Source organism: Anas acuta, chromosome 1 (assembly GCF_963932015.1).
Source record: "Anas acuta chromosome 1, bAnaAcu1.1, whole genome shotgun sequence".
NCBI classification, from domain to species: Eukaryota; Metazoa; Chordata; class Aves; order Anseriformes; family Anatidae; genus Anas; species Anas acuta.
In genome coordinates, this window is record NC_088979.1 from 113789646 (window position 1) to 113811518 (window position 21873).

At 38.8% G+C, this 21873-nt stretch overlaps 1 protein-coding gene across 10 annotated transcripts; it reads left to right on the forward strand.

Moving 5' to 3' along the window:
- The first annotated feature begins 23 nt into the window (after positions 1 to 23).
- CD47 (CD47 molecule) lies at positions 24 to 21647 on the forward strand. Of its 10 annotated transcripts, XR_011100169.1 has the most exons (13): positions 24 to 189; positions 1791 to 2141; positions 3684 to 3731; positions 5784 to 5873; positions 8755 to 8856; positions 10284 to 10376; positions 10887 to 10982; positions 12554 to 12646; positions 13911 to 13942; positions 16169 to 16193; positions 16783 to 16810; positions 18501 to 18646; positions 19308 to 21647. XR_011100169.1 is itself a non-coding variant. In XM_068694198.1 (12 exons), exons 1-11 carry the CDS (start codon positions 120 to 122, stop codon positions 16806 to 16808), a joined length of 1026 nt encoding a protein of 341 aa, XP_068550299.1. In that variant the 5' UTR covers positions 24 to 119; the 3' UTR covers positions 16809 to 16810; positions 19308 to 21647. The 10 variants fall into 10 exon arrangements, 8 of the variants coding, with proteins under 8 accessions (XP_068550299.1, XP_068550289.1, XP_068550331.1 ...); XR_011100170.1 differs by lacking the exon at positions 16169 to 16193; XM_068694198.1 differs by lacking the exon at positions 18501 to 18646.
- The last annotated feature ends 226 nt before the right edge of the window (positions 21648 to 21873 follow it).

The following is a 21873-nucleotide window of genomic DNA, read 5'->3' on the forward strand; positions in this document are numbered from 1 at the left end:
GGCAGAGGGTGCCCCCCCTCCCCGCCGCGCGGCTCGGCCCCGCCCCCCGGGGCGGCTGCGGCGGCCAGCGGCGGAGGAAGGCGCAGCCCCGGCTCCGCTCCGCTCCGCTCCCCGCCGCCATGAGCCTGCCGGCCCCCTGCCCGCCGCTGCTGCTCCTCCTCCTGCTGCTGCTCGGCGCCCTGCGCCACGGTGAGTCCCGAGGGGCTGGGGAAGCGCCGCAGGTTTGAGTTGTGCGCCTGTGGTAGCCCTGCGGGGTGAGGGTGCTGCCGGGGCTGGGCGGGCGGCGGGGGGGGGTCCCTGGAAATAACCCTTCCCCTCACAGAGTGCCCTCCTGCGGGAGCCGGCGCTCGTACGGCAATAAAACAGCCCCGCTTCATAGCAGGAGGCTGCTCAAACTCGGCCCAAGGCCGCTGCTCCCGAACGCCGGGGCTGTCCCGGTGACGCAACTCCCCTCTCGGCTTGCTTTCCCTTCCCCGTCCTGCCTTTAGTCACCGGAGCCGTGCCCCGCTGCCGACCTGCTCCAGGCGTGGCTGCCACACGTTGCTCGGAAGTCCCCGGGGCTGCCCGGCGGCTGTGGCGTGGGCTCGGCACGCAGCGCCGGCCCTTATCTCACACGAATAAGTCCCCGCTGAGGCTGTGGGGAGCCCCCGCTGCTAGGATTGCCGGGCAGCGTTTGGTACAAACGATGAAAAGCAGAGGAAATAAAAGCCTTTGGACTTCGCAGCCGAGCTAGTTTAATGGACTTCTGGCTTCCGGTTCTGGGTGTGATTTTAGTACCGATGTTACCGAGCGTCGGTGTGCTCAGGAACTGGAGAATGGGTTTTTGTTTCGGATAAAATCTTGATGTCTTCCTTAAGCAGTGGTCAGTAGCACACTGTAGGAACGGTGCTGCGCTGTTGGAAAAGAGGTTAAAAGCAGCAGCAGTAACGTAACATACGATGATTTTTCGTTACTCGCATTGAACACCATTCATGCGTTAAGCACCGTGCTTTACAGTACAGGATGTGAGTTCATTGTCACAAATTCTCCGTTTTCAATCCCGTTGTTTTACATACTCAAACGCTTAGTAGAAAAGATTGTTTGAATATGTTAATTTTGTTTGCGCTTCCTTCGTTGGGGAGGAAGACGAAAATGAAAGTGTTCTAAATCTACAGGCGTTTGGCTCCACCTTCAGAGATGAGAAGGAATAAGTAACAAGCTTTTTTGTTGTTGTTTTTGTTTTTTTCTAAGCTGCTCTGCCTCTGTTTTCTCAGTAGAGGTAGAAATTTTTCCCTCTGACCTTAACGAGCTGTGATGGATGCTGGTGTGGAGCTGGTGGCAGCTCCTGCCACTCTTCTACTCCTTCTACTCCTTCTACTCCTAGGCAACTGGGTGATCTGCAAGAAAAATTTGATCAGTGGCACTGCTTCTGGTCAATGTTATGCACGTGCTTTGCAGAAGCCAAGCCTTAAGGCAGGTTTTCTGCGTGTGGCATGTCAGGGGAAGTGTCCAAATGGCAATCCAAAGCCTTATTACTATTTTTTTTATTTATGACTGCTTGTGGTATCTGTTACGTTACATGCGTGTGGGAGTGGCTAAGCCTGAACACTAGGGCTACAATGGAATTACAATAATGACATTTTTCTTCTTTTGCTCCTCCCTTGGGAGCAGGATGCTTTCTTATGATTTTGAGGGAGAGTTTTTGTTTTCTTAAGTTGTGTTTTATAATTATTTTTTTCTTCTGTTTCTTTTTTTTTTTTTGTATTAAGAAATAATTCTGAATGTATCAATTTTCATTTTTTTCTTTCTAGGTTCTGCCCAGCTGGTGTTTAGTCCAGTAGATTTTGTTGAAAGAGATGCCTGTAATACTACTGTCGTTTTACCTTGCCACGTGGTTAATCTAAAGGAGCACAATGACAGTAACATGTTTGTTGCATGGAAAAAACAAGGAATAGTACTTTTTTCTTTTGATGGAGCACAACAGCATGTTTACAGGCATGAGACGGTTCCATCAGCTAACTTGCTGTCTCAGCAGGATTTATCTAAGGGCACTGCCTCTCTAAAACTCAAAAGTTCGGAAGCAGAAGATGGAAATTACAGTTGTGAAGTAACAGAATTAAACAGAGAAGGAGAAACAAAAGTTGATCTTAGAACCGTCACAGGTGAGTTGTCTGCTTGTCTTAGAACCTGTTGAGAGAGGAAAGCGAGATCTTACAGGAAAGAATAAAATAATGAATATGACAGTATTGTTACTGGAAATGGAACGTGCCAAGCATCGTGTAGCATCCAGGCCTTCTAACTTGAATGTTGCTCTGTGTTACTTTGTGTTGAAGGGCGTGTTTCTGTGGGAAGGATCTGAACACATTTTTTCTATTCTGTACCAATAGTTGAAGGGGGTTTGTCTGATAAGATAAAGTCTGTTTTTTCTTACATCTTTTAGGTTATGTAGTTGGTGTTATTTTCAGCACCTTCATGTTATTGTGTTACATACTGACGCATATTCTTAATATGTTTGTACTACTGAGACGTATACAGGCATCACAGGGCAGCAGAGATGTTTTGTTTGACAAATTGTGTCTTCCAATCTTTAGCTGCACTGAAAAAATTACAGATGGAACTAATAGAAATGTTGTATAAGAGCTCTAAAACTTGATTGAAAATGCTGTTTTTCTGTGAGGTTAAGAACGCTACTACTAGGTGATAACTTTTTCCAGTTGTGCAGCATTAAATGGCATCTTTGGACAGACAATGTTAGACTGAAGTAATGGGGACTAAGTGATGAATTTCATGTCTAGCAAAACATTTTACCTTATCTTGTCAGACACAGCTCATGTGCTGTAGTGCCTTAGCTGTTGAATAATGGTATGTGCTATACATGGGCAGTCTGCCTAGTGTGCTGCAGAAGCTGCAGTTTCACTGAACGTGTGTGTATTTGTTGTTTATCTGTTTGGCACAGGAGACTTGATTCTTGCTTCTGGTTTCTCAGAGCTGAACACGTTGCATATACATTGCGCGTGGAGTCTCACGGGTCTGCTGGAGAATTGTCCTAAGACATATTTTGCTATCAGTTTTTGCATTTGTCATTAAGCTGTTTCTGGATACCAAGCAGATGTTACTTTGTGTCCTGATGCAAACATCTTGGTAATGCACAGTCTAATTATAGAGTTAATTGTATCCACTGCAAAACAAATGCAGTCCTGAAATAGGCTGAGAGAGGGGGGGTACAGCCACTGAAAGAGTGAGGATGCTACAAAATCATTCAGTTCTTAAAACACTGCAAAAACAGAGGATGAAGAATAGGCATCTTTTTTTTTTTTTCTTTTTTTTTTTCTTCATTCTCTGTTATTGCCTTCCCCTCACTTAGCCTTTTTGGGCTGCTTTTGTTATTCGGTGTTGAGCAGTAGAAGAGAAAGTAAAGCTTTAGGACCTGAGAACACCAAGTCCCATTTGTACATAAGCTGGGCCAGTGTTAAGGTTTATTGAAGACTGGGTCTTCTGTTTAGAAGACTTTAAAAATGAAGATTTTTGTCCTTTTAGGAAAGGTCAGTAATCTTGTATTAAAACATTGCCTGTGATGCAACTTTATTTATTTTTTGTTTTCTTTTTGCCTTTTTTAATCATTTCTATTTGCTTAGAACCCTGAAAGAGTTGTAAAGACCTACAAAGCAGGAAACTAATGTAAGTTTTCTAATTCTGTTTTCTAGTTGACAATTGTGGTGAGGAAAAAGCTCCAACACCAGACAATAAATGTGGTTGGTAAAGAAATTGTTACAAGCTTGCTCTTCCGTTTCAGAGCATATGCTGAAAAATGCAAAATCTAGTCTTGTGCTTGAGGTTTTATCTGAAGGTAAAATAGTTGCTTGCTCTCGTTTTAAGAGCTTTGGCTTAATCCTCTGGTGTTTGTTCTTCAACATTTTAGATACTCTTGAGAAGGAAGTGTAGCAAAGGAGTTTTGAAAAAGATTGGTTAATAATGGAAATCTTGTTGAAGTCTTCACTCTAATTTCTGAGCGGTGAACTTATGCTGCCACTCCTACTATGTTGCAATTGATTCTAGTGGCTGTATTATAAAAGCCAAATGTTCTCCATTTTCCCTTGGCCAATGCATGCTTTCTCTTTAGAAAGCAGGTAAGCAGGTAGTATAGTGAAGAAGATTTTCATGCCTGTGCTCTTGTCTTTGGCCAAACCTTTTCCTGGTATCTTCACAGGCAAGCAACCATAACAATGTGTTTTTTTTGATGTGTAGATTTTATTTTTTCCCCTATGGAAAGTATCTGGAAGTGTCTGTTATTAATTTGGAGCTGGCTTCCCTATATTGGCTTTCAAACTGATGTATCTAGCCAGGAGTTTGTTTTATTTCTATGAAGCACTGCATTAAGGGTAATGTATTAGCAAGAAAATGTGTTCAGCTGCTTCTTGTACTTGCGCATACCAGCAATATTGCAAGCCTCTCCACGCACAAAGTGCTTTTAGACTCTGAGACTCAACCATAGTTGCTTGCTGAAATCCTAGCAGATGCGAAGCTTTGTGGCTGCTTCTTTGTGTGCAGAATATGTGGTAATACCACCTGGAAGTGCTGCAGAGAAAGTTATGCTACTTGTCAGTCTCTGTTTGCAGCTGCTTTCGAGTCATTGCTAATTTCTTTGCATCAAGCACTGGCACTGGGATTTGCCTGCAGGAGCTGGTTTATCCAAAGAGTGGCAACTGTGCACTGTGAGAAGAGCTGAAAGCAAGGATTTGATGTGGAGAAGTGTTTCCTTACCATAAAATAATGCTTTTCTTCCTCTTAGGTATTCATTTCGCTTTACAAACATGAATCTTCATTGATAGTCTTTAATAATAGAACAATTGAGCCAAAACAATCAAGTACAGTGGAAGTCTTTAGTTTCCACTTTCCTTAAACATGCTCTCTGTGGAATTAATGAATTTCAGACTGTCCTCAAGGTATTACTTGTCACTGGAAATTGTGAGGCATTGCTACTTAATTCCATGTTTCTGGAGCCACAGGTAGAGTTTTGAAATATGGCAAGTGCAAGGAGTATGCATCTAAATGAAGATGAGAAATTTCTTTGGAAGCAAGTATAACATAAGAAAATGCGACTGTGGATTCAGCTGTGTGAGCCTAAATGATGTTATGAGCAGAGATGCTAGAAACAACTCCATTTTCCAATTCAGTGGAGAGGTTTTCAGAATTGCACGTTGGAAGGTGGCTTGTATGATCTTACAGCACAAGTGACTGAACAGCCTAAGGCATCCAAACTGCAAGGGAAAAAAGCTAAATGGATGATGGTGGGAAGACAAAGGAAAATGTGTGATTTCTAAAATTAACAAAGTGGTGCTTCTGTCAACCTTGGGCTAGATCCTCAATTTCTTATCATGTATCTGTATTTCTTTGGGAATTAAAGCCGTTGGGAATAGAGTAGGACAGCTGGGGAAGCATCAGATCTTGCCTTACTTTCCTGATTAGCCTAAATTCACCATTTTTCTGATCTAATGTGCTGTTTGGAATTCCACAACTTGTGCTGCTAGACAGCAGCATAAACACAACATCTGCTGTACTGGAGATCAAGACCTGCGGTTTGAAAATGTCACAGTAAGTAGAAATACCTGAAAAAAAACAGGTTGTAATTTTCACTCCAATCTTGTGTGACATAGGTAGAAGTCATGGCTTTCCTAGAATTCAGATGTGTAACAGGCTAGCTATTAAATGCTAAATGACCAATCTAGGGGATAGCCTAAAAGGAGCAATAAATGCTAGTAATCTCACGTTTTTCTTCCTATTATTTTTCTTTGTTTATTCTGTAGGGCGACAGTTTGACTTTATGGAAAGTGTTGTCGTCTCAGTGTTGCTGTTCTTAATTGTTGTTTTTTATTGGGCTCAGATAGGTGTTATTGGTAAGTATTGACTCTAATTCTTTGCAACTATTGACTTGTGCTAAAATTGCTTACGTAAAAGTGTCTGTGCAGGATGAAAGGCAGTATTTATGTATGAAAGGTTGTGTGGTAGAACTGATTCAGATAATATACAGCAGGGCAGCATGTCTGCTTTATCTAGCAACTTAGCATTTGGGTTTCTCTAGAACTCTGTCCTGATCATCCACGATGTATTATTTATGTTCATTTCTGGGATTGCTTTTGAAATGAACTAACACCGTTAGAGATTTAACTTGGTTGCAGTTCTCAGAAAAGTTCCTAAGCTCTCTTACTTGCAGGCATTGTCAGTAAAAGCACACCAAGTTAAACTTTTGCCCTGCGTAATTTTCAATTTTGCTTTTCAGTGGGTCTTATGTTCTTTCAAGGGCATGTAACGCACATTTTTGGCATTGAGCACAAGACCTGATCAGTAATATCTGTGTTTTGGGGCTTCAGCATGCCACTTGTTGGCAAAACATATGTAATGTTGATAGAGGCACTTTGCTGTGGGGTTCTAGCCCTAAGCACTGGGATCTGGTCCAGTCTGCTCTACTTTGTGTGGAGGCCAGGGGTTGCTTTCTGAGGTTAACATACTTAGCTGTAAGATCACAGAAGGTATGATGTGTTGCCTAAAAGGCCTGTGTTCAGAGCTAGTCTGCTGTATGGTAATGGTTCTGCTCCCAGTTTTGTTGCAAATGATGAGCTTCTTTGCATGTGTGGAAGTTTTGCAGGGTGTAATTGATAACGTCTACTATCCTTGATTACAATCAAGAAGTGTTTGTTCACTGTTGGTTCACCATGGCATTAGTGGGTGATGAAAAGTAAAAACATTTTTCATTTTGGCCACAAAATCAACATCAGAGAAAGATCATGCTATCTTTTTCATGTAAAATTCTACATTAGTTTCTTGAGTCTGGCTGAATTGTAATTTAACATTGGCATCAATGATTTTGTTAAATGTTTTCAGAGACAATACATCCACCAGTGTCTGACATCCTCTTCAGGCATTCTTCATACAATGGTGTCCAACATGTATCCAGCATAGAGAGTGCTTTGTGTCCTAGTCTTTCAGATAGTTCTCTGTGGTGCAATTTGTTATATCAATCTTTGAGATTTTTCAGCATTTTTTAATTTTTGGACTTTGAAATAAATTCTGCTTAGAGTCAAGTCCATAAAAAATGGAAGGAAATCACACTCAGAGTGATTTATAGTAATCACATATGTATTCAGTTGTCTATGGTTATAACTTGCTTTCTTAACCTTTTTATGAATCAGGAAAGGTTCACCTGTGGTCAGAGGCTGAAAACTAATACATATATTGTTTTATGGTTTTATTTCTATAGTGTTAGATTCCTGAGTTTTTCATTATTATTTGTAGTGGTTGAAGGCTCTCTGTTTTGTTCTGAAATGTTCTGGAACTGCCATTGCCTTGCATTTGTACCAGAACTTGCATATTTTTAGTATTTTGATAGCAAAGTAATAATTGCCTTGGGATATCCATGAATACATCCATGGAGAAGCACTATCATTTTACAGGAGTAAGTTGAGCCTACTTGGATTTTATTGCATCTCTGTACATTATTATGAGCTCTATAACTTCTCTGGGGAAAAGTAATCCTGCTACTTCTAAGTCATCGAATGTGGGTGTACTTACTTTTTTGTCCTTTAGTTTACACTATTTTAATAAACCTGTGAATCCAGTGATGGTAGGGTATACCTGTAGAGTCATTTGTAACAGATATGTATTTTTTAAATGGCTTGATTTTTCTGTGTGACACTTGGGAATATATGGGGGGGGGAGGTTGGTTGGTTTGTTTTTTCACCAGGATTAACTTTTAGGAATTGAATATAGTGTAGATCTTGTGCTGTTAAGCCACGTGAATGTAATTAAAGGTAGAGTTTTAATTACAAGAGAGAGCATTCTGTAACCTTACCATAGATAAAATACTATGAAAGATTTAGTCATGTATGCCCTCTAAAGTATTTATTGTATCCTAGTAACGTTGGGGCATTTTGTGCTAATGCAATGCCTGTAAGCAGGATGTTATTTCTGTACGTGCTCCTTGTTATTCCTTTTGAAGTTATTTACTGTATTTGTTCTCTGCTAGTGATTACCAACTTTGACATATACCAAAGTTGTTGGTATATGGATTTTCAAGCTTGGAGCTAGCATTGCCTTCTTTGTGTCTTCATTTTAGCAGTGCATAAAGCAGAAACAAAACAAACATGGATGTTTATTGTGATGATATATTTGCACTGTTCCATCTTTTACAAGATCCTTCAAGAGCTGCTCGTTTGAAACCCTCCAGTGGAATTAACTGTTGCTGAGATAGCAGCTATTTTAACAGTGCAGTTTTACTGAAAATTAGTCTTGTCTTATGGCATCTAAACATATGCAGATCATTCCTATCTACTTAACCTCAAAGCATTCCAGTGAGACAGGAGAATCACCCTGTTGTGCATCTAACAGCGTCATTAGGAAGAGGGTTTTTAAATCCATGTCTGACATTCAAATTAGTAACAAAATTGCTGTGGTATAATTTGAATATCAGTAATGAATCACCTTGAATTAACCTGTACCATGTCCCCAAGTTATTTTGACAGCATTGAACCTGAATAGTATAGAAGGTGGAATTAAGAGTTTAACTAGAAGACCAACGGTAGGTTTCACTTAAATGAGTAAGCCATATTGACCATATCAAACAGTGAAAGCAAATGAACTCTTGGTACTTAGAAACAAACTCCTAAGATTTACAGTTTTTTGTTTAGGACAGTAGTCCTAGTTATATGTGTTGATTTTTTTTTGTGAGAGAATCTGTGTGTCTGATTGGTTTCCTCTGTTTTTCTTGGTTTCATTTTTAAGCATTAAAATGTGAAACTGTACATAAGAATAAGACGTACGTTGCTGTAGGATGTGCCATCTTCACAGTGCTTGCTGTTATAGCTGTTGTTCTTTTTATCCAAGGTAAGTGAAATAAAATTGCCTTCCTAGTTTAAGGGAATGAGAGCACAGGTTAATCTCTTTGATATTGTCATATGAAGTTAGTGCCACCTATTAATTGCCACCTACTAATTTCAAAATGAATAAAACTATAGAGTAAAACAGATGTGGCACTGTGAATGTCACAGAATCATGGAGTGGTTGAGGTTGGAAGGGACCCCTGGAGATCATCTAGTCTGACCCCCTGCTCAAGCAAGGTCACCTATAGCACATTGCACAGCATCATGTCAAGGTGGGTTTTGAATTCCTCCGTAGAAGGAGACTCCAAAGCCTCTCTGGGCATCCTGTTCCAGTACTCTGTCAACCTCACAGTAAAGAAGTTTTTCATCATATTCAGATGGAACTTCTGCTTGTTTTGTCAGTGGGCACCACTAAAAAGAGTCTGGCCCCATCATCTTGATGCCATCTCTTAGGATATTGATATACCTTGATAAGATCTTATGTTGGTTTTACTCTGCTAGGCAGCTTAACTCCACCACAGCCGCTCCCCTTCCTCAAAGGGAAATGGGGAGAAAATATGATGGAAAGGGCTCAAGGATTGAGATAAGGACAGGGAGATGACTCAACAATTATTGTCACAGGCAAAACAGACTCAGCATACGGAGATTAATGAAATGTATTACCTATTACTAACAAGCTAAAGCAGGGAGAAACAAAAAATATGTTCCCCCTTCTACCCTCTTCCACTTCCTCTCCTTGAGAGGCACATGGGAATGGGGGTATGGCCGATGTGGTCAGTCCCTGTTGTTTTGTCTCTGCTGCTCCTTCACGGTCCTTCCCTGTCCCTGCTCTACATGGGGTCCTTCCTACAGGATGCTGTCTTTCCCGAACCAAGCCTACGGCGGCTGTCTGCAGGCAGCAGCTCTTCAAGCACTGCTCCCACACAGCTCCGTACCACAGGGTTCATCCATTCCCCAGGAGCAAACTGCTCTAGGACGGGTCTCTCACGGGCGGCAGCTCACCCAAGACCCCTGCTCCTGCGGGCTGCAGCTCTGTGCAGCTGACTCTGATCTGATGTGGAGAAGCTTTTGAATTCTTCTCATAGAGGCCACCTCTGCAGCCCCCCTGCTACCAAAACCTTGCCACGTAAACCCAGTATAGATCCCATCTCAGCCTTCTTTTCTCCAGGCTAAATAGGCCCAGCTCTCTCAGCCGTAAGAGAGGTGTTTCAGTCCCCTAGTGATCTTCGTAGCTCTCAGATGGTCATAGAGAGATACAGACTGCTGCCTTGCATGATTGCTAAAGGCTAGGGAAGGAATTCTGGTGCTTAACTTCAGTGGATTTTGGGGGACCCTGAAAATTTGATTATGCCCATGTTTTACTTTTATTGCTTTGTGCTTTCTTCGAACCAAAGATTTCTGTTTTACTAATTTTCATACAACTGTTTGCAGGTGGCAATATTACTATCAATAAAGTTGGTCTTGGTTTTGTTGTACTGCCTGCTGTGATACTGATGGTGCTTCAATACTATATATTTAAAATCGGTGAGTATTTCTTTATTCACCAGCTCAAGAACATAGTGTTAGAAAAACTTAGGACCTCCTCTGCCATCTCACGTAATCTACATATTATTTTACTTTTTATATATATATAAATATATTTTACAATAGCATGCTGGCTTCCTGACCTTCCTAGTTTCTCAAAGTAAATTAACCTTTGTTTGTCTGAGTTGCTTCAGGGAAGATGTATAAATTGAGAAAAGAGATTTAGGGTAAGACATCTGAATGATTCCTGCTCTTCCTTCCTTGGCCTTGAGACTGGGATGAATGTCTAACTCTCGGAATGTATGTTTTATTTCTTCTGCTTAAGGTTTATTTATAATTTTTCGCTATGCATGCACAAAATAGTTCCCTGAGTGACTTTTGTAATTTTTGTTATGCTGGCTGAGTTTGGAATTTAGGAGAACCTGGACGTTCCTTGTGTGAATGATCTACCTTTCATATCTCTGTAGTTGATACTATAAAATGACAATTTTCTTTTTTTGTCTTTTCCAGTTCTCGTTGATGTAACACGTAAAGGATATATTCTGATAGGTCTTCAATCTTTTGGTTTTGTAGTTGCTCTTGTTGGTTTTGCACTGTGCATCTCAGGTAAGCAATATACCTTCTGTAAAAGTGTCTTTTTACCTTTTAACACAAAGATGTTGTGAAAATAGCTGTACATTAAGTGTTAATGATTAAGTCATGTAAATAGGAGTACTGTGTTAATGCTCTTTTATCTGACGAAAGAAGAATAGCCCAAAGGCAGTTTAATAAGTATTACTGTATCCATCATGGCTGCATTCTATGAGCTGTTGCTTTAAAAATTAACTTCTAAAATCGTTTTCATTTTTGCAACAGTTGGTTGCACCCTGTAGTCACCTCAAACAAACGCTGACCTTTGTTACTGGTGTTCTTAGTAAGGCCTAAAGTACACAGAAACAAAATAAATCCCAAATAGAAACATAATTGTTTTCTAGTGTTCAATGAATAAATCAGAAATTCCTTGTTAATCTGTCTGTATGCAAATGACAACTGAATTGCTGGGAGTTGGATATCACTGAAACAGCTTAAGAAGGCATATCTGGAAGTAGTAACAGAGAAAAGGGTGAACTTAGGAGTAGCCATCCTTGGCAGCGTATTTAGTTGTAGCATACATACTGCGGTTCATCTAAGCATTTGGACATCCAATTTATTGCTTCTTAAAGACATTTTCATTTTATTAATTTATTTGATTTGGGATTTAAGGAAGTGTTTCTCCGTGCAATGGTTTCTGAAGGTTTCTCTGCTTTGAGTGAAATTATGGACCTTTCAGTAGAACCCTGATTTAAGTATTTGTAAGGGGCACATAAGTGTTGTCAAGTAGTATGTAATAGTGAAATACACAAGATTTCTGGTAAAGTGTTACCTTCTAACATGATCCAAAATGGAGTATGTGTTTATTGTGTTCTCAAATAGAAAATCACCCTCTCTTTTCATTGAGGATTTTTTTTTTTTTTACAGCTCATAGAAGGTAGATGTTAGCTCTATCTCTGGAATTTTAGGTCTGGGACCCTTAAGTATCAGTAGGTCATCCTAGGGTCAGCTCACAGGGAGCTGCAATGACTTCAAGGCCCTGGAAAAATGGGTGGTTTACAAGGATCAGAGAACAAGGGAGTTTCTGGAATGGACTCCAGGTAGCTTGTAATAGCCAATTTCTGCTCTGTAAACTTGAGAGCATTCCTGTTATTTGTAGTGTACTTGAATCATAGCTATTCTTATGTTCTTCTTCCTTGTAAAGGGCAAAAATGGAGGGGGGCATGTGTGGAAATGTAGACCCCTTTTTTTTTTTTTTTTACCATGTTCTATTAATAACACTATTGTATTTTGTAATCTAATGCTATTGTTGGAAAAAAAATGGGGTCAAAGATAAAAGTTAAATATAAAATGTAAATAATGTAATTAATCACAGTGAATGTCAGTAGAATACTACAGCTGAAGTGTTACCAGGATAAATTAATAAATGCCTTAGTATCATTAAAGACCATAGACCCCCCCAAAAAAGTTGTAAAAGTAGCTTTGGGAGGGGCTCAAAAGAAATTAGTCACTTCTGGTTTTATCAGGCTTACTTATTTTAGTATTTATATCTGAAAAGTTTGTGTTTTTACTTGTGTCATATGATACAATATCTTGTTTCTTAACAGCCTGTCCTTCAGAACTTCTCTCTGTTGTAATTGCCGGCTTAGCTGTTATGGCTTTTGAGGATCTGCTTGCTCTGCTTTATATGTATACTAGTTGTAAGTAGCATCTAATATTCTGCATTGATTTTATTTATTTTAGATTTCACAATTACATAGTTAAAAGTAATTACTGAGAAATTGTATATAATTGTATATAATGGCATCTGTGGAGAATCTGTAGTAAAAAAAAAAAGTTTTAGCTTATAATAAACAGCCCTGGGTTTCCCAAGTAAGAGTGTTTCATCTGTAAGATAAATATTGTTGTTTTAAGATCTGAGTTTACTCAGTTGCCAAGCTGAAGGTTAGGACTAAAAGAGCAAACAGATTTCGAAGACTCTGTGGAGTAAGTTACAGGATGGTGCATATAGTAAATATGCTCAGAATACGAATTTGAAGAAGCAAAATCTGCCTAATGATTTCCATGGGTTAGATGAAGGCTAAAATAAGAGCAATTTGAATGAGGACCTCTTGTTTTAATCAGTCCTGGTTTTTCTTATACTTAATTTTAAAAGCCAGGAGCAAAGGATAGCAATGCTTTGTTTCAGAAACTGGTCTGTTCACCAGATCTCAAAATGCCTTGAAGGTGTAAAGTCTGGTCAGGCCTGCTAGGTCGGCAAAAAGCACATCAACGCTGTGGGATGGAATGTGGTACAGACATCTCTAAGCTGCCACACCACGGCGTAACACTATGTGGACTTTATAACTTGTGTGTAAGAGAGCAGGGTAGCTTTATTTGCTTCAAGCTGTGCATGAAGGCTCTTCAAACAGCTTGTTAATTTGGATGTGGAACCATACAATTGAAGATATATTGCTTCCAGACTTGAGCTGACTCAAGTCAGCTCAGTCCATAGTCTGCACTGAACTATGCAGTTTCAGTATGTGCACACCGTGTGTGGGGATGGTCAGAAATAACAGACCCCGAGACAGGGAGGAATTCCATTAAAGCAGAAAATAAGGTAGAAGGCCCAATATCTGAGATTACAATAAGTCAAAATGTGACAGAGGTGAAGTGAGCCTTTTAACAATAATAACATATTTTTTGTTGATGTCAGGCTACTTATGAAGCTTGTACAAGCACAAAGAATAGAGTGTAATGTAACTTATTAGAGCTGAATGCCTTGAGTGGGATATTTTGTATCACACATTTAGTTCCTAAACAGGAGTGCTTAGAGGCGTTTAGAATTTGGAGATCATGTTAAATAAGTTTGGATAGAGGAATCTCAATTTTGTGTGTTGCTACTGTTTTCCAAATTTTATTAGTAGGTGTTCTTATTTGGCTGATCATTTGTTCATTTTTGCTTTTTTTGGTAATTGTTTTTAGGTTCCAGAATGAAAGATCATCAAACTCCAAGGGTAAGCTTAAAATTAATAAATTTGGGGTGACTAGATGGCTCAGGGGATTGTAGTGAGATACTGAGCCTTTCTTCACTAGTTCGAATTCAGACCAGGTTGGTAGCAAGCAAAAGTTATGGCTGTGTAACAGATGTCTAATGTTGAGTGACTTGGTGGTCTTCATTGTCCCTATTGAGTGCGTCTATAGTACTGTAATTGCCACCCTTACCAAGTGTTGTGCTCAAATAGAGCTTTTAAAGGGCTGTCACAAAAAGGTGGTGGATGTGAACGGAAGTTTTGGTGTCTTTAAATGCACTCTTAGCCATTAATTTTTTAAAGACCATTGGTTAATGTTTTTTTCATTAAGGTGAGTGCAGAATATTGTTTTTGTTTTGTTTTTTTTTTTATATAGGTGGCTTATAACAAAGACTTAGCATTGGGTTGATTTTTTGTGGCCTTCTGAACCAGAACCCTTTAATGTTTTCTGGAATTCCTAACTATGCAAATTCTGTAGCCTTGACATTTTCCTCTTACCTTCCTGTAATGTCCTTTAATTTGTCGAGACCATCTGAAAGCAGAGTGTCTGTCTCTGAGGCACACAGAAGAAATGGAAAAGCACTTTATTTCTTTAAGAAGCTTTTTCATGCATTTTTTCTTAGACTTAAGCAGTTCTTTCTGGTGTCCCATGAATGTGAGCTGTCTGATTTCTGGAATTTTGCAGAAGCAAGTAAAAAGGCACAAATGTAAAATATCAGTAGAAGTTTGTTGTAGCAGGGGAGCACAGCAAATATGAAGTCATCCCATTTTCATGAATGCCAGTCATCATTTGAGACACATTCCTAGGTCTCCTTTTCAGCCGATAGCCTGAGACCTAGCTGTTGAAAAAGGCCAGTTTCTAACAGAGGGGCAGGAGAGCTTGAAAACACACTTTTTTTCTTGTTTGCTTTTTCTCCATTCCTGTTGTAAGGAATAGTATTTCAGAGGATTGATTCCTTACTTAGGGAGGGAACATAAGTACATGGAGCTTGAAAAAAATAGAGAAAAAGGGGCAGTTCACAAAGCTCCCTATTAATAATGAGCTGAGAAGTGTTTTACAGATCCATGTTGTTCAAAATGCAGTCCTGCTTGTATGCTCATGTTTTCTTGTAGAAAGGAAGCAAAAAGGGCAGCAGGAGGTGGTTCCTTTTTATTTTTTTCTGTAAATGAGCTTAGATATACAAACCACCATGTTAAATAACATCCTTTGTGGAACTCCTTTCACTTTATAAGCAATTCTCTTCATGAGGTGGCTTTCACATTGCAACAAAGATTTGACAGATAAAGAAATGGCCCTAAATTATTATGTAGTAGAGAACTTCAGGTTACCCTGAATTGGAGACAGAAATAAAATCTAAAGAATTGTATAGAATTTAGGTCGTTAGAAAGCTCAGCCACTAAAAACATGTTTCTTGCAGTTAGTGGAGTATCTGAGGGACTTGGATGACAAAACATCTGTGCACATGAATTTACGGAAGTCACAGATAGGCCTTGGTGGAAAATTGAGTGTGTTCATATGTTGCTTGTTTCCATCAAGGGCTGTTCAGCATATATTGCTGTACTTCAAGGCATTAAACAGACGTGAAGTCATTTTGAAAACACAGTTTTATTCTGTGTAAACTTAAGACTAAGGAATACTTCCTGTCGATGGAGGGGCTTCATTTTGACAGTGGGGCATACTTACAAAATGATGCTTGATGCTTTCTTGTGGCTGAGGGGGAAAAGGTGCGTATTTTGAAATCTACCGCTCTTAATCAATTACTAATTTGTGTGTGTTGCTTCTGCTGGCTGTCTACCATACTAATGCACAGCTGTAGTGTATTTCCTTCTGAGAAGATTACACCTGACTGCGCTTGACTAATTTTTTTTATTTAGTCATGCTGTTTTATTCCTAAGCATTGATCAATTTAGAGAAATTATCCCCCAGGTTCTAGAAGTTAAAAGTAGTATCTGCATACCTTGTGCTGCCACCTAGAGGTATTTCATCTGAGGAAAAAAAATTACAGACAGGAAGAATAGCCTGGAGAGTGCAGTTATTGGTTTTAATTTGGGGGGGAAGTTCTAGTCATTAATTTTATTAATGCTCAGCTTTCTTGATTTTTGTAGAATCACTACTTACTGTATATGTCAATTAGAGTAATTTAACTGTGGCGAGCCAGAAGTAAACACGAAGGCATTTTATACATATATATATTTTTAAATGTTTTGCAGAAAGCTGTAGAAGAACCACTAAATGGTAGGTGATATTCAAGACTTATCTTCTAATTAAGAGATTAATTATGGAAATAATTAAGAAATAATTGTAGCTTTCAGTGCACAGCACTGAGGTGGCAGAGATGTATGTCAATTCATGTGGCTCTATGAGTCTGTAAGAGTTTGATCGCACTGAAATGTCTGCAGCTCCAGACCCCCCTGTTCTCAACTACTGTGCGTGCTAGCCTAGCCAGTGGCATCGTTTGCCTGTTTGGGGACAAATAAAATACCTCAGGATATTATATCCATCATTTTTGCTTTGCTTCCTCTTAAAAGGTGGTGTTAATTCTGCTTCATAAGCATTTATTTTAGTGGAAAACTTGTGATTATTAGCAAAATCTATCCCTGTCGCTCTATTCTTTTACAATTTCCTTGGGTTGGGAAACTGATAGCATTTATGACTGGGGAAACTTACAGTGAGAAATGGTAACTGAAATACTCTTCTTTCTATTCTGCTCACTGACTGGCATGCTGAGTGAACTTCTAAAGTGATTTTTAGAATTAATTTGAATGTTAATTAAGAAGCATTCCTTATTTGACTTGTTACTAATCCATTTGCTTGGCTTTTAAAGATGCAAAAGGAGTGATGTTAGAATGATGGTGAGTCAAAATACGTCTCCGGCTATTTAATTTAACATTTAATTGGGGATTTTGATGTTTAGAGTTAGCCAGTGTTACTATGATGAAGCCTGGAGGACTGGTTTCAGTGAAGTTGCTGGTTTTAGTCAAATTATATTTTATTGATTAAAAAAAAGATACAGAAGATATTTATTCTACCTAAGAGAAAAAAATGTGTATTTGTAAACCATGAAAAGGACAGGTTAATGAGAAACAACTATTAAATTGTATGCTTTTGATCAAATGTGGAAAGTCAAATAGTTTATATGCCTCCTTTGTGCTTATGTAGTATGTAATATGCATGGACTGTTTTGTGGGTGGTAGGTTTTATGTGTTTTTTTTTTTTGTTTGTTTGTTTTATTAGCTCTTCATCTTGAATTGATCTCCTATGGAAGTTCACAGGAGGCTGGCTTAAAAGAAGTAGTCTTGCATGTTGTACCTCCCCCCTCCCTTTCCACAGCTTTAGATGTTCTTTAAATTCTCTAGGTTTTGTTAGGTTGGTTATATTTCAGTCAGATTTCACTTAATTTATATTTGTGTCAGATAGTAATGATTTAAAACCAAACATAACTGGAACACATTTTCAGTAAAATTTAAAACATGCTAAAATAACCTCAACATATTTTGAACAAAACAGAATTCAAAACTCCCAAGATCAAAAGGTGCAGTATGGTTTCTACTCATTGGTTATGCTTGATATTTAATGATCTAATAGGTATCAAAGATAAGTTAGGCCTGGACACAACAACGTAAGATTTCTTCCAACTTGAGATGGCCTCAATGAAGGGACTAGTCCTTTTTGATTTTATAACAGCTTGTAAGATTGCAACACAAATGGTATGTAAATAGACTACTCCAAATTGATGGTAAGACATGTAACGAACAGGGCTGTATTAGCTTGGCCCGAAATTCTCAAGCTGGTACCTAAAGTAGTTTCACCTAGTTTGTGAAAATGCTCTGTTCCTGCATCTTATATCCATCATAAAAACAAGAAGAGCTTGCCTGGCATTGTTAAACATCAGATTGGTCTTATTTAGGAACTTACATTATAGATTATATGCTTGGGTTTGAAAATGAAAACAGTTGTTTATTCATGCTTTTCTGTGCCTCATTTTCACGGGAGTTGGATAGATAAAAAGCACTTGCTGAAGCTGTTGGAAACTCAGTTTCTTGCTGGAAACTGAGCGAGCTTGTCATGAGGTATCATTAAGCCTTTAACTGAGTACTCCTGCATCGAAATACAACAATTTGCTAGTCAGGATAAAGAGCAGGGCCACGTTAAGCCTTGTAATTTATTTGAAATATAAATATATCGTGTCTAGAAGTCATGAAGTGACAATATGACAGTAAAGGAGGCACTAAATAGAGTCCTACCTGCAAAAAAAAAAAAGTATGGATTTTTATAAACAGGCTTCTCTACAAATACCATGTGCTGCTAGGTGTTACTTCTGGCTGCTTATGACAAGTATATGATTCATCCAAATATGCCGTAGGATTAGTTTCTAAATCAACAGAAAAATACAAGTATTTTTGCAGTACAGAGGATGACTGTGTTGGTGTCTCCTAAATATGTTGACGAAAATGTGTACCAGTTAGTTTAAACTGGAGTAGGCAGGAGGAGTGGAAGGTAGGTCATGCTGCAGAAGTGACAATTACATGTTCTCCTCAGCAGTGGTTTGATGTCAGGAAGCAGATGTTTGCCAGTCCATTGCATTCTTTTTTCAAACCTTTCAAGAAGTGAGGTGAGGATGGAGTCAATAGAGTTACCATTCACTGCTGAAGACAAAAGTAGAATTTTTCTTGGAAAACCAATCTTTAGTAAGTCAACCGTTTCTTCTTGGGTCTCCTTTAGGCTTACATAAGCCTGGCTTCACATTTATTGTTTAGGTAGAGCTTCCAAAGACACCAACATTGGTAACTATCAATTTCATTTTGATTTTTTTTTAGGATAGGGTTAGATGCCTGACTGCTTTGTCTGCTTTGAAAGGTGGATGGCTCCTAAAAATAATAGGTTTCACAAATCAAAGTCAGGGGCTCTTAACTTGCAAGCTGAAGGCAAGAACCTTTTAAGCTTTACTTGCTTTCTACCTTATCTGTCCCTTGCAAGTTCACTCATACATGGAGGGGTAAGTCAAGCACGCTAGCATACAACATGTCATGTGAAAGTAAACCAGCATTAGGAGTAAATCAGGACAGGTCAGACAGATTCAGTTGGGAGCCACTACAGCTTGTTGCTATGCATAAGCTGGAGCTCCAAGACACAATGTCCACTTCTGTGCTGCAGAGGCTGAGCCAGCAGTTGCCTATTAGTTATCACTCTGAAAACGAGCTTAGTACTCAAATAATGGAAAAGTTTGAAAGAAGAAACGCATTTTTAAGCCGTTACTTAGGTAGGCAGTGCAAAATATTGTTGTATAAATAATCGTGTTTCTGAATAATCACGTGTACATATATATCTTTTGTTTCTTTTAATTTCCAGAATTAAAGACAGAGACTGAATCTACTGCAGAGATGAATGATGGGTGAAAAGTACATTGTTTATACGCCGTGGCCTTGAAGATGCACTACTCAAAGAGAAGAAATTCAGGAAACTAGTTGTTTTGCATGTGTGGCAAAAGTGCTTTTGATATAAATGATGTAATTTTATAGTCACAGCAGCTGTAGCGAGGAACATGTGTGTTTGCCCATGTGTGATCTTCATTTCTTTTATTATGGTATATATGGTGTGGTTGAGGGTGAGACTATAAAAAGCACTGTTTGCCCACTAAAGCATCTCCCTGCAGTATACTTAGTGGTATTACTTTTAAAAATTATCACCAGTCACTGCTTTGATAATGGGCCTGCTCAGCCCGAAAATTGCAATACCATTTAGACTATTGTTTTCTTTACTCGTGTGCATGGTCAAGGTATGGTCATGATGTCCGTGATACGAACAGGAAGCAGGGATCATACAAATACTTCATGTCCAACATTCAGGAAAACTTTTATTAAAAAAAAAAATGCTTATACATAAAGTTACATAAATATAACCTTTACTCCCAGTTCTCCTGAAGTGATTAACTGAGTTACCCTAATTCCACAGAACGATAATATTCCTATATATGCACAGCAGTCACATGCTGTGGCAACCACTATTTTAGTCCAGTGGAAGCTCTCTGTGCCTCATAGGTATTCTTTGACAAGATACTGCTCAGCTCTTGGAGCCAAATTCAGCACTGGAATTATGGAACATAGCACCTAGTTGTTTTCATGCTGAAAGTGTTTTTTGTGTTTGTTCATGTTGTACAGCATGTGGTACTGGAACCAATATCAGGTTGTCTTAACTGACCGCATTTGTAAAGCTCTGATGCTTCAGAAAAATAGGACTTGTCCTATTAGCATATTGTTAACAGTTTTAAAATCAGTTTTCTTGAATGGAAATTGCAGTTATTTCATTTCTGACCCAAGTTTGTGACGCTGCCATTACATCACAAATGCACAGAATAGAATATATGTAGGAGGAGCTGATGCAAAGTGAGGAGGCTTCGTTGCTTTGTATATGGAAGTGGTACAGATTTAAAAAAAAAAAAAAAAAAACAACAAACATCAATGTACAGTTAATTTGACAGGACTTGCACATTCCTTGAGACTTTACAGTGTTTTACAGCTGCATTTGTTCCAATATAGCTGGATTCTTTTGAATTTCATTTATGCTTTGTGGAAATCTTTACACTGGCTCCAATTTGTAATAAATTATAATAAAATCCACTTTTTTTAAAAGATTCTGAGTAATGCGATAAGTCCCAGATTTGGAAGTTATAAACTAGGGTTCATATCTGTGTTGTGGGTGCGTGTTGCAGAGATCCACATGAGATACTCCAAGTCTCAGTGCAGACACCTAGTATCAAGAAGTCAACAAAATAAAATTGAAGTATCTGATTTTACAATATTCTTTACTGCAAGGGCTGCAGGACTCAGCCACTAGAGCAACCCTTGGTCCAGCTCTTGCTAAAATCAGTGAAATTGGCCACAGTGGAGGGGGTTATTCATGTGATCAAGTGTTTAAGAAGCAAATACGGTCTATATTTACTTGTGTAACTTAAAGTTTGTCAGTGGGAGTATTCATGTAAGATTTGAGTTTCCAAATATGAATCTTTTTGATGCAGGCTTTTCCATAATCATGGCAATCCACCTAGAGGTGGGAGACATTTCTCTGTTATCTGTTACCAATTCTGTGTAAGAGTTTACCTGATCAGGTACCACACAGAGCTCCTCGTTTGTATGTAGTGATTCCTTGTGGCAAGTGGAAAGTTGAGCAGTTGCAGAAGAAAAAAACAAGCACTGGAATTCTTTTTGAGGTATCCTGCCTTATTAAAACCATAATGTGTAATAGCTTTATGTTAACTACTGCAAAGCAGATTGCAGTGGAACCTGTTGTGTGTCTCTGTGGTGATGAGGCCAGCCTGTTACTAGGGCATTGCTGAAAAATGTGGAACTTGGTGACTGTGCAGCCTGCAGAATCAATCTCTCCAGAAATGGGAGAAACCTAGCGTGCTGTTGCTAAGGGCTCTGCTCCGGGTTTCTTGTAGGTACAAATTTAAACATGAGAGTTTAAAAAGTCATTGATACACCCAGCCCTTTCCCACCAGTAATTTAAAACCAAAGTTCGTAACTGTTTGATGCCATTCATGTGTGTATGTATGCGTGTGTATATATATATATATATAAATGCATAGACATTTTAAATATAGTCTTAAGAAAATGTTTTTATTTATGAGACATGAAACAATTTTGTAAATATTGTGTTAATGTACTTTAATTAAAGTCATTTTAAGTTGTTTTTGTGAGAGACTTTCTTGTCGCTGTCACAATGAACTTCTGTAACTGCTTCTGAACATTCAGTCATAGCTTTTCTTCTCCATCCCTTTACACCCTGTCTCCCAGATGACTTTTTGGATATACAGGAATGTTCTCGATGTTATTTAAATTACTGCAGGTGGTTTTGGCTGAGAGATCTTTTGTTTCTCCTTCAAAACCTCATCTGTTTGGGGAAGGAAGTTTGTAGC

Excerpts from the sequence above, each read along its gene's own strand:
- CD47 (XM_068694188.1), top strand. The coding sequence starts at position 120 with ATGAGCCTGCCGGCCCCCTGCCCGCCGCTGCTGCTCCTCCTCCTGCTG. Across the intron at positions 2,142-3,683 it reads TGATCTTAGAACCGTCACAG|TTGACAATTGTGGTGAGGAA; the intron begins GTGAGTTGTCTG and ends TCTGTTTTCTAG. Across the intron at positions 3,732-5,783 it reads AACACCAGACAATAAATGTG|GGCGACAGTTTGACTTTATG; the intron begins GTTGGTAAAGAA and ends TTTATTCTGTAG.